Source organism: Varanus komodoensis, unplaced genomic scaffold, assembly GCF_004798865.1.
Source record: "Varanus komodoensis strain SLA01 unplaced genomic scaffold, ASM479886v1 scaffold9, whole genome shotgun sequence".
Lineage (NCBI taxonomy): Eukaryota > Metazoa > Chordata > Lepidosauria > Squamata > Varanidae > Varanus > Varanus komodoensis.
In genome coordinates, this window is record NW_025336598.1 from 35,964,673 (window position 1) to 35,977,475 (window position 12,803).

At 45.9% G+C, this 12,803-nt stretch overlaps 1 protein-coding gene across 5 annotated transcripts in view; it reads right to left on the bottom strand.

The window, feature by feature from the left end:
- The window catches only part of GPD2 (glycerol-3-phosphate dehydrogenase 2), a 93,529-nt gene that overhangs the window by 15,921 nt on the left and 64,805 nt on the right, over nt 1–12,803 (bottom strand). For all 5 annotated transcript variants that reach the window (XM_044417804.1, XM_044417803.1, XM_044417801.1 and 2 more), the window contains 5 exons: nt 9,256–9,449; nt 4,710–4,844; nt 3,882–4,057; nt 2,889–3,020; nt 770–928 (listed from right to left, as the gene is read on the bottom strand). In XM_044417804.1, the coding sequence (XP_044273739.1) occupies nt 770–928; nt 2,889–3,020; nt 3,882–4,057; nt 4,710–4,844; nt 9,256–9,449 (796 nt within the window). The remainder of the gene's footprint in view (nt 1–769; nt 929–2,888; nt 3,021–3,881; nt 4,058–4,709; nt 4,845–9,255; nt 9,450–12,803) is intronic.

Genomic DNA, 12,803 nt, shown 5'->3' on the forward strand with positions numbered 1-12,803 from the left:
CTCCTTCTGCCAGCTGGACAGAACCTCTGATGGATCAGAGCTCTCCTTCCCCTCTGCAGCCTCCCCTCCATCAATTCTAGAGTATTGGGGGATCCTCTAGGGTAGATTTTGAACAAACCATGGGAGGGATGAGCTGCTGGGGGCAGAACAGAATGAGAAAATCTCCTCACATGAGGCTTGCAGTCAATCCCAGGTTGAGAAAACTTGTTGCCTCAAACAGAGGTGCATGAGAAATGCTTTCCAGCTTGTTTTGATCAAGATTTACCTATTTTGCATCTTCTGAATGGAACATGATTTTGGATGCGATCTGTGACCAAAGCCCATACATTTACAAGTTTACACTGTGATTTGTGAACCCAAAACAATGCATTCAGCTCCATGCATCTGAAAAATGCATGTGCAAAAATGTACATTTTTGAAAAATGCTTGTAAATACACTTTAATCAATGGCAGAAGAATGCATACCTTTCAAAGAACATACAGAACTGATGCATGCACCTGGAAATGTGCACAAAAATTCACATGGATTTTCATGCAAAATAAAAAACATAAAGTTCACTATCTCATATGCAGAACAAGTTGAGTCAGAACAAGTTTTGCGATAGGATCTGGTGAGCTCATGTGCACGGATTCATGCATCCCCAGTTTGAAGCCCTCTGTCACTGTAACCGGGGACACACTTTGCCCACCCCACAGAGGCCACTTCCCTTTCAGGAAAACACCTCATCAACTCATGCCATGGCGCATGGGATCCCCCACTCCCTCGCACCTTCTTCTTCTGTTCACTCCATTTCAGTTTCTTTCCCATGATCTCAATTATCCTTGGTAAGGCTTCATCTGCAGCTTGCACATTCAGGAAAGCCAACCGTGTGCGCCGGGCAATCATGTCCACTGCAGTGCAAGCATATTCTTGGATTGCATACTCAATCTGCAGCAGTTGAAACAGGGAAAGGTCAAAGAGCCATTCTGACTGGAGGCTCTGGTACAGAACAAAGACGCCAACACTACAGGAAAGCATGCGCCGTTAGTAACGACGATGACTCAAGCCGGAGCTGCCTGCCATCCACCCCTTCCCAGGCATATTGTCTGGGCCACTTATCCAAGCCTTCATTGCAGAAGTCCCTCCGCCTACTTTTGTTTCCTTGGATTACAAAGAGATATATTTGGAATTACCCCTGAGGAAACACATTTTATCTTGAAATCCAAGTCATATTTGATGCTCTATTCTCTGGGAAAAGGTAAGATGTCCAAACTTCTGACACTGACAATAATTTACACCTCACCAGGTATACTGGGCTCACTGCTACACCCTTGAACCTATTCTTCTGAGTCTTCCCAGGATCCCATTGGTTTGCCAGCTTTCCCATGGCCACTGCAGCTGTGCCTTTTAAGCAGCTTGATGGCCAACATTAGCTGCTCATGTCTGCACATTTCACTGCGATCTAAAGCTTTCCTGTTGGCTTTTGCACAGGCTGCTATTAAAGGCTCAAGAGCAGGACAAGCCATTGCTTCTGGTCACCTGGCATCTACTTCCTACATGCCTCCTTTTGCCTGCGTGGGAGGCACACCCAGAAGTGCACTCTTCCTTTTGCTGCTGCTTCCCCTGCCTCCCAGTTCCTACAGATTCCTCCTCGTAAGATGCTAAGGCAGCCTTGTCCCACTTTGTGTCCTGTGAGCAGAGATTAGGAGAATGGAGTCATGTTAGGAAGAACAAGCATCAGTGGTTCTTTAAGATGTTCAAAGTGCTTCAGCAGCAACCTTTGCCACAGGGTGTTGAACTTCTTTCAGCCAAAGAGCCAAATTCCATTTCTGAGATGCTCTCAGAGTATACTCTCCACTGATGGGTGAGGCTGCAGGCAAAAGGAGGCTGGGGCCAAAAATACAGGAGTAACTGAGCTGAATGCACTTACTGCTTCAGCCTTAGGAGAGAAATGGCAACCTTTCAAAACGGGAAAAAAGATGGTGCGAAAGCAAGGACACCACCAAACAACTGGCAGCTGGGGAAGGGTGCACAGTTGCATGGGAGGAGAAGAAGCTACCAACTCCTACGTCAGTGGGGCTCCTTACCCGTTGCAGCTTTTATTCTGAGGTTTCCAAGAGCCATCCATGGCATTGATTCCCCAAATCAGTTTGCCACCATGAATGGCTCCTAGAAAGCTCAGAATAAAAGTCACAATGGATGAGGCGGCTCCTTCAACCATAGGAGACATCCACCTCCTCTGCACATGAGGAACTACTCAGAGCTGGACTGGGAGTCCAAGCAGGGCAGAGTTGCCTTGCAGGGATGAGGTTCAATGCCCCTGCTTTACGGCACCTCTGTAAGGTGAACTACTGTCTGATGATACATCTGAGCCTGAGAGACAGCACACCACGCTGGCACACTGAGCTGCTGAGGTTATCCTGAGCGAGGCCTTGCGCAGGCACAGAAGCTCGTATGTGGGATGCACAGAGATCTCAAAGGTGAAGGTGAAATTTCAACCTGGGGGGAACTCGGATTGTTTTGTCCTATATGCAATCTCAGTTACCAGCTAATATGAGCTAGCTTCACACTGCATTTAAATCCCACCTTTCTTCCTCTTGCAAGGAAAGCAGCTTACAACGTTTTCCTTCTCTCCATGTCATCCTCAAAATAAGAACCCAGTGAGGAAGGTTATGGTGAGAGACAGTGACTAGCTCAGTGTCACCCAGTGCAGTTTCATGGCTGAGTGGGGACTAGAACCCAGATCTTCTAAGTCCCGTACAACACTCTAAACACTAAGCCAAGGCAGGGTAAGCTAAGCTACAGGACCTTCTACTGCAAGAAACAAAACACTCAGAAGCAACAAAACACAAGGAAGTGATGGCGGGGAGGGAGCCAGCAGGAGACTCCAAGAGCTTCACAGCCATACCTCAGACTCGATGTATGGAAACTCCGACACAAGGCGTTTTCCAACGATAGGCCACCTCTTTCCAGTCACCTGGGCTAACTTTGCCACTTCAAAAGCCTTGTCACCGAATGTGCTCGCCAAATGTTGCGCCACCTGTGAAACTGAGAGCACATTAGGCGCCTGGCCCCTTCTGGAAGACAGGTCCGTTTGGGCGCAAGCCACTCACACCTGTTCTGCTGCTGCCCGCAGCTCATCAGCTGAAAAGGGCAGCTGAGGCGGATGTGCATGGGGGACAACGCCTCACGCCGGGAATGCTTAGGCCGGCACTATTGGCACGTATCCATGGAACAGGGCCTAACAGTGAGCCAGCTTTCTGCCACTGCAGTCGCATTGGGAGGATACATTCGTTGGGGATGGGGAAGCCAAAGGCTTAGACCATCATGGTTAAGGCACAGTGCATGTGCGCCCAGACTCTTATCAGTCAAGCATATAAAGTAGTTGAAATTATGACATGCGGCCTGTGAGTAAGAAAAAGGTGCCAAAAAGATTAGGACTCCAGCTAAACAAAAATCACCATCTAATAATATGACTGACAACCCTCTGATATAGTTTATTTTTAATGCCAATCCTAACAAAGAACCATCACCTATGCTGAAAACCCTGGGGTTCAATCCCTGGGGAAAAATCAGATAAATAGAGAGAGGGAAAGGACAGGGTGCTATTTCATTGGAGCTTCCCTGACAGGCCAGCAGCTCAGGGCATTTACTACACCTCCCCCCACCCCCGCTGTCCCCAGTCTCCTCTTCTGCCAGTCCAAAGCTCCAGTGCAGTCGAAATCACAGCACTCTGCTCACACAGCGTGCTTCTTCCTGACTGGGGTGGATTCCTACGGCCTACTCTGCCTAGAAGAGACCTTCCATCATCAAGAGGGGCCTTTAGAAGAAAGCAGAGCAACCGAAGGGTGGAGGGAAAGGTTCAAGGACCCAAGCTGTTCTATTGATGGATTATGCTCACCTCGCTTTCAAGTCCATAATCTTGAACCAGTCGAATATAAAGGGTAGGGCTCCATCCCTCTGCACCCTGAAGGGCAAGCCCTACGGTCTTACAGGGACCCGCATGAAGGCCATGAGCCTGTACAGCAGCATCAATGGTATCCTGTGCCATGGAGCGGTAGGTTGTCCATTTTCCACCTGTAAGCATGAAGATTTTTTGACCTTGTAGATACCCTCAGTCATGCTGAATATACTGAAGAATGCTTTTCTTTTCATTTTAAAACCAGAACAAAATCAACTCCTTAATACTCCTTAAAACATTAGTCCCATCACAGGAATACCCAACTTATTTGGGGGGGGGGGTCAGTGCACACACTTGAAATTTTGAGGAGGCAGCTGTGAGCATTCTGACAAGATGACTCCCATGGCTCAATCAAACAATGGCTGCCATGGTAGTTGGTCACAAAACCAGAAGGGAAACTGTTGAACCTACAACAAAAGCACCAAAGAACATGGCAGAGGTAGGATATGAGCTCTCAAAACACAAAGCACTGTTTTCAAGCCAAATAAGGATGGAGCTAGAACACCAAGAAGACCCTTAATGAAAAAAAAACAAAAAAACCGGGGGGGGGGGAGTCTGAATGGCCTCAAGAACTGTCCACAGGAACACTGTTGACAATGGGAACCAGTTGAGACTCAGTCTATCATTTCAGCATTGAGAACTTCAGCTGAGCTATCTGGTGGGCTTCCCTCAAAAGTAGGTGCTACAACATTAGAGCTTTCCAAATGGGGACAAAATTGTAATGACATCACAAGAGCGGAAGAGAGGCTAGGGGTGAAATTCCGGTACCTGCTATGGTGACAAGGCCACTGTCGCTGACATGCACCACATGATTCCGAGATATGGACTGGGTGTCCTTAGAATTGGGGTCTGTTACAAGCGGACGAATCCCACTCCACGCGGCGAGAACATCTCCTCTTCTCACTTCAGTGTGAAAGTACAAAAGAAAGAAATTCCATCAGAAATGCCTTCTCATGAATTGCTGAAAAATAAAATATGCCTTCAGTGATATACAAACAAGGAAAAGTGCTCCATACTTCCTCAAATGCCATCTTGAAGAAAAGGCAGAGGGAAAAAGAGAGGCAATTGCTTCTTTGATTTTAAAAATCCCTAATGCTTAAGCAGCGTATCAGGAAACCGCATGAGGAAACAATATTGTCACAAAACCGGGGGGGGGGGGGATGAGAGAGAGAGAATGTTATCATTTTTAGATAAGTGAGATACCAAAAAATACTATGAAACCTCTTGATTGTTAATGGGGTTGAAATCCCAGGCTTTCAATGCATTTTCATACCACATTGGCCTAGTACTTTCACACCATTAGTTATTAGATAAACCTCTGGGTCTACCACTTGCTAGAAAATGGCAGGATTTCATAGGAAAGTAATGAGCGGTCCATCTTCCGAGGTCAGATGCATCCAGCAACTCCTTCCTAATGTAGCAAGGACCTTCATAGTTGGGGACTGAGGACCAGTTCACATAATCCAGATTCTCATTTTTAAGCTCACATTGCAGGAACATGAGGCTTCACTGCTAGCCAGGCCAACCTGCAATTTTGCACAATACCACAAATTCTGCTGCTGCATAAAATCACTGTACGTGATATATGCAACTGGATGAGCCACTTGTCATAAGCGTAAAACCTTCTGGATTTGGCAAGTCACACAGGTACTTGAGTACTGTGTGATCAGGACTCAAGTTGCTCAAGTTTTTCTCTGGCCAAGTCTTCGTGGGAAGGGATATTGTACTCAGGCAGGGCTGGAGGCATTTTGCAGGAGACAGAATTCGTCAGTGGCTCTTTGCAGTAGGGGAGAGGTCAAGGAATTTGAAATTTCTTCCTTCTCACACTGAAATCCTCTGTTCAGACTTTTTTTTTTAAGTACTCAGTTTACCAAGTTTTCTTTGGACTACCTGAAGAGATCAAGGAAATGACATTGTGGACAAAACCAACGCATTTCATTTTTCACTTGTCATCAAGATAGAATGAAGAGTCTCCCATCAGTGAGTTCTATCTAGTGTTTCTCCTGAAAGCACTCTGTAGCCTTTCCTTTCTTGAAGGATCTGCAATTACCTCTGTTAGCCAGATGCAATGCAATGCACTTTTCCTATATTCTACCCATGCATAGAAAGAGGAATGTAAAAGGAAGTAAAAGGGAAGGCAATTAGAAGAAGGGCCTTCTCAGTAGATGCCCCCCAACCTTTGGAATGGCCATCATAGAGAGGTCTACCTGGTACCATCACTAATTTCATTTTGGGGCCAGAAAAAAACTGTCCTGATTTTTCCAGCGGATTACAAGAGCTCACTCTACTACCAAGAGTTTTTCATTCTTTCTTCCCCCATCCCTCCTGCAACTTGGAAAGGTAATGTTCGCCTGTATTTTACTGTTGTTCACCACCTGGGCAAGCCCTGTTGGGTTATTCAGCGGCCTATAAATTTAAAAATAATTAAATAAATAAATATGCAAACAGAAAAAAGTCCCACCACTCCCAGCGTGCCTCAGACAGCCCACGTTTGCTGAACATCCCCCCTTGCTGCCTGTCTTTTGCCTGATTCCCATTTGCTGCTTACTCTGCACAGCAGGGAGACTTGTACGAACTGAGCAATGATCGAACAGAAGGCTTGCATAAACCTCCCCAAATTTCCCCCGTACACTAAAGTGCAGCTGATCAATTTACTGAGGAGAGCCATGCAAATCAAACTAGTAACAGGATGAATGAGAACACACACTAGACAATGAGTACATATTTTCAGCAGATCTGTGCAGGCTTCCATGCTTTACCATCAAAAACATAACTCTCATACATCCCTATTTAGCCAGCCCAAGGTTAAGCTACCATCAGTTCTTCAGTTAACAATTAACACACAGTGCCCAGGTCCACATATCACATGACAACCTCTGTTCAGGCTGATGGGAGGCTGCACATGTCAGTCATAAGCAACTTGCATGCACCATGGCAACCTGGATCAATTAATCCATAAGTTACCACACTTCTGTGCAGGTGGAGTTCAAGCTATCCTATGGAATGCCCAAACTCATCCGCAGTAGCACCACTGTGACAAGTGTCATGGCCTGTTCTTGCACAAGAGTCATGACAATGCCACCTTTCAAAGCAAAATCACATTCTTTTTTTTTTTAATTGAACGAAGGTATTTGCAACAAGATCACCCACAAAACCCTTTCAAAATAAAACGAACATAAAGAGACTACTTCCTTATTTGTATCTTCCTTTTCCACCCACAAAATAAATATTTTACTATGCAAGTCCCTTAAATGCAAGCACAATTGAGGAAGCCTGTAAATGAATTTCAAGTCCTTAATGGACAAGAGCCATCTTATTGAAAGAGGGGTGTGTGCGTGCGCGTGCACAAACGTGTGGGTGTGTGTGTGGGGGGGGACTTTTTTGTTCTGTTTTGTTTTAAAGATACAGCTTTCACAGGAGTGTTAACAGAAAAATCAATAATGCTTTGTAAAAATATCCTGAAAGAACAGAGTGGAAATCTGAGAAATCAATGTTGTTCTGCCAGTATGTTTAACCCACCAAAATGAAGTGCTAATCACAGAAATAAGATACCATATTACATTTATAAATTAATGAAACTAGAAAAAGCAGCATGTGTGACACTATAATTAAACAGCTGGAACACATCCAAGCCTGTGTAAGTTGATAACCCTGCCACTGTCTTTGGCAGCAAAAAGGCAGGTCTGCAGTGAGTTGATACGGGCAGCACAATGGTTAATTCTCTAACAGACAATCTATAAACACGACTAATTACACATGTGGAAAACAGCATGCAGCCCAGGTGGGTTACTTTCAAAAACATTAAATGTGCAAGAAAACTACTTTTGCAGAACTGGCCTGCAAAGAAGGGTGTCTTAATCAATTCTCCAAGCCGTAGCTTAGAGGAACCAACCACCTTGCCTGACAAACCACAGCTCTTTTATTAATTTCTGCACGAGGGACCTAATGATAGGGGTTTTTTTCTTCTCCTGTAGACCATTTTTCTTTAATGGCTACAACAATAACAGAACTATCAATTACCCATTTCAAGGAAGAACAAACAAGCAATCTAGAATTTTCAGTCTGTGAAGGGGAGGTTTCCATATTATGAATATTCAGCTTCTGTCAACACCTATAAAGGGCAACGCGGAGTTCATGCCTCTGTACAGAATCATTTTAAAGGGCCTGCATGATTCAGGCAGCTGGCAATTCGAACTGAAGCTTTTTATTTCTCTCAATACTCAGATCGGACTCTGGCTAGACCATCACAAGACTCCTTCAACGGCTTCTGTTAAAGAAACTGACAGTGTGCCATCACTGGGGACAGGGGGAGCTTCTTATGTTCCTATGAGCAGCAGCAATGCTGAATTTATTTATTCAGAGTAATAGGTTATGTTGGAGGAAATTCCTGTGTCTGGACTAACACACAGGCTACTGTTCTGTCCAGCAGCAATCATTGTCTCCCACCAAAGGAAAGCTTGCTGGCTGTGACTGGTGACCAACAAGTTTCATTTCTCTATCCTTCGAAGTCCTTCTGGCCACATTCCTTTTCCTTTGTTGGAACACCATGAAACAACTTTAGGGAAGTTGTTTTAATGGGGGGGGGAGGCTTTTTTTAAGAGTAAAGATGAAAAAGGGGGGGAAACCTACCCTCAGCCACTTTGTTTGCAGAGAAAGTTGAACTGTCTGTCCTGAAATGCTCAGAATATTCCCACACCCCCATCCCAGCCGCTAGGAAATTTTCCCTACCCCCATCCCACAGCCCCTGCTCACATCCTTTTGAGAAAGGCTGAATTCAGTGCTTGCTGAATTACTGGCCAAGCCTTGCTTCTGGACAGACATGCCAATGCAGCTTTTTCTGGATCACTGAAGCTTCCCTCAATCATACAAAAACCAACGCCATATATCAGTCTGAACGAGTGACGGTGGAGAACCTCTTTCACTGTGAGGGCTACATTCAAAGGTGAAGAAGCTCTCAAGACCCATTCCAGAGATGGGCACAGCCCAAACCACCAAAATGTCAGCATATTTTGGCTTAAAGATCTTACTGCCACTGAGTAAGCTTGTCCATTTTTTGGAAAACGAGAAATATTTTATTTATTTACATCAAATTCAGCAAACCCTCCCAAAATAGAACAGGTGGGGGAAATGGGGTGGGTCTTGGGAAGACAGAGTGGCCTTCTGGGGGATCCTAAAGAGCTGTGATTCGACATTCAATGGAGTCCAGATCTGGTCCATGGGCCTCAGGTTTCCCAACTCCTGGCCTTAGTGGAAGGAAGATGTCCTACAAGTCAGAAGCATTCCTGCTACAGCAACCAATATTACTAACAATTACCTTCTACATCACAACTAAGATAGTTGCGCACTTCCGTCAAAATGAAGTTGATATCTTCTTCTGTCGGAATGGGGTGTGGTGTCACTTCGGTTGCAGTATCAGTGGTACCAGCAATAGTCATCTTTTGCCACGGCAAGAAGAAAATCACTCTTCCATCACTGGTGGCTGGGTCAAGAAGGCCCATATTGTCAGGGCTGGAACAGACCAAGATTTCACTTTTACTCCCAGCCAACTTAAAACATTCATTTTAAAAAATAAGGTGCCTTCAGCATTTTGAAATCATTGCTGGCTCAAGATGCAACATTCATTGCCACCTGCTATATTAGAAAGAGAGGAACACATCTTTGGAAGTCCGGGCTCCAACCCTGGATCACTCTGTCTATTCAAGGGGCCAGGTGAGGCTGGGAGGAGGACCCAGCTCTTGCAACCTCTTGGTCCTCTCTTTCAACCACGTTTTTCTCTCAGTCTGTCTGGCTGACTTACCTTTGTGTGGACAGCAACAGAATGGCCTTCGGAGCGGGTGAAACTTGTGGATGTAGGCCACTGCTCCCACCCCTGCACCCCAACTGCTTCTCTCACCCTCCAGTCTTTTCCAGGGATTCAAGGGCATCCTTGGAAGAGACATCTCTAATGGTGCTTCTCGAGGAAGTGGGGAGAAGAAGTGTCTGCATGCAGATCCCCCTCCCCATGCTGCAAGCTGGCAGCTGGCATCCTTGCCATTGTCACCTATCCTGCCCAATAACCAAATGTTCTCAAGACGCACTAACTGGAAATCTGGCTTGAGAAAACTCGAGCAGGCTCTGCTCTGGCTGCCCTGTCTGATTTAACTGCAATAGCAGCAGAGTCCTGGGATTTTTATCCTGGAAGTGTCCAGCACTTCATCTAGCACTTAGCCTCAATCTGGTCTAAGACATCCATGGAGCCAGTGTGCAATAGGACCTGAAAACCCCTAAAGAACTGCACCGGACAGCAAAGAAAGGATTACACAGAGGCAGTGGGTGGTTTTCCCCCTTCTTTTTAGCCACCTTCAATGCTCCCACATGTATCTGATGATAAGCGTGTAACAGGATTCGTCTGCATCCACTAGTTTTTTCCCCATCTGCTCTGAAGCCATCCCGTTTTGTTTCACTGCTCTCAGCTCTGCTACAGCGATGGCACTCAGGAGCAATGGTGTCAACTGCCCAGCTAACTTCCGTATTCGAGAGACTGACCTGGGATTCAACAGGACCATGAGCCGTATCAAGTGAACCAGCCCCAAGAGCCCTCTAGATACCATTTAGATCCAGGGCAGACCATTTTAATAGGTCTCTCACCCCACAGAGGGAAGAAGTCACAATTGATATAAATCTCAGCAGGCAGTGATCTGACCATGACAAACGAACTGACTCAAAGTCTTCCACGTTCAGGTCACTCTCTCCATGCCTGGCTGAAAGAACCAAATCCAGAGCATGCCTTGCTACATGCACTGGGCCAATGACATGCCAAAACAATCCCACGGTTGTTCGGGAGCCAATGAAATCCTGAGCTGCCCCAGCTAAGGTACCCCCAGTACAGATGTTTCCTCTCCCTGAGGACCAAGCACTGCAACTCAGGCAGCCTTTTTGTTAGCTCAGTGGGCAGGCTGTTGGGCTGCAGGGTGGGTGGTACCCCAGCAGCATCTCGATCTATCCCACTGGCCCACACAAGAAGCAAACACTCTGGATTAGGAGTCAGAGGGACAAAGAGCCTGGAGAGACAGAATTGCTACCGACTGTGGCAACTTCCCCTCCCTGGCCCTCCAGTCTATGCTTGTGCTGCACGAAGTACCCCAAAGGGTACAGCTTAGAGACTACCTGTCTCCGTCCTGTTCATCCTACCCAGTTCTCAGTTTTACATGCCAGGTCAGCTGTTTCTGACATTATTAAGTCAACACCGAGGGAAGTCTTACTGCACATCAATCTGGCACTGAAAAGCAGCACCCAGAGGCCCGAGGGAAGGCAGACAGGGCTACATTTTCATCCACAGTTCAACTGATGTTGCTTTTAGATTGCTGGCCTTAGCCATGCTTGCAGTTCTACCTCTTTGGAGGTGTAAAAACAGAGGCCTGATTCAAATACGTATTTGTTGCAGGCAGAACCTGTGGGCTGCATCCTGCCTGCAGCCTCAGAGGTGGGAAGCTGTAGTATCCAATGGTTGCTCAGACCAGCCTCTGTCCAGCTCATACATTCATGTTCAACTGGGGGGAAACACGTGTTTTGTACATGAATGTGGACATGCGTTTTCTTTTTTTTCGGCACAGATATTATCTTGGTGAAGGAAAAAAATCATGCATGAAACACCCTTTAGGGAGATGACGACAATTGCTTCCACTTGAAGCCTAAGTCCTAACTAAGAAGAATGTGAGATGATATTTATATACAGCTTAAGGATACATTTGGAGAAGTACACCTTAAAAAGTGGGTGTCAACATAGACTTGTGCAAGGTAAACTAAGGCAGACAAGTAATTACTTTTCAAAATGAAATCACTATTGATTTAGAGAGGCAGGAAAACTTAGAAATTTAATATACAGACTTAAACTATTCAAAAAAACTTTGACACATTTTCAAATGAGGTTTCTAAATTGGGTTAAAATAAGCAACTACAGAGGGGCTGAGTATATTCATTGCAGGGATTGCTGGGAGATCATCCGCATTCATTTTAATGTCACTGAATCATCAGAGTAACTAAAATGGGAAAGAGGGAAACTCTCAGACCTCACTGCCTTGCCCAGATCTGCCATATCTTCTTTTAAGAATTAAGGAGTCTAAGAGTAGTAAGTTCTACCATAACACCAGGATGAGATTCTGCAACATAATTATCTTAGCACATTATCGAGTGCTTTAGAGCTTTCAAAGAGCTGCACGTGCATCACCACTGAACAACCTGTAAGCTAGCTCACTTTTATTCTTTCCATGTTGCAGATGAAGAGAGGGCAGAGGTGGAGAGTGGCTTATTGATGAAGGTCACCTGCTGGACTTCTAGTAAAGGTGAGATCTGACCCATCTCTTAGCCGTTGTACCACCCTAGGACTCAATGCAGGATGCACACCTGATTCACTGCTATATCATAAGCAGAGGTGTAGGGAGGCAGGGCAGAGTCCAGTTCCATTGCCTGCCTGCAGCCTACCTCTCTCTTTGCCTTCCATCCATACTCCCCTCCCCCCATTCTCAGGCTACTTTCATCTTAAAAGCAGCTCCCCATCTGCCTTTTAAGACGACTGTTACTCAGAAGTCCACTAGCGGTAATTATTTGTGCAGCTCACACTGACCAGCCAGATCTGCATGTTTCCTTCATCTGGTTTTGAATTCCACCAGGTGCTGGCACAGGAATCCTAGGGGAAGGGCAGAGAGGAACAACAGAGCATGGGACTGGCCAGCAGAAGAGACACACCCCGTATGTGGCAGGATTCCAGGACTGAATGGAAAAAAAGATTCCACCCCAAACATGGCATCGGTGGCTGGTCAGCAGTGTGACAGGTGGGGCAGAGGGTAAGCACCATTAGATGAACGGTGCTAGCACCAGTCCAGC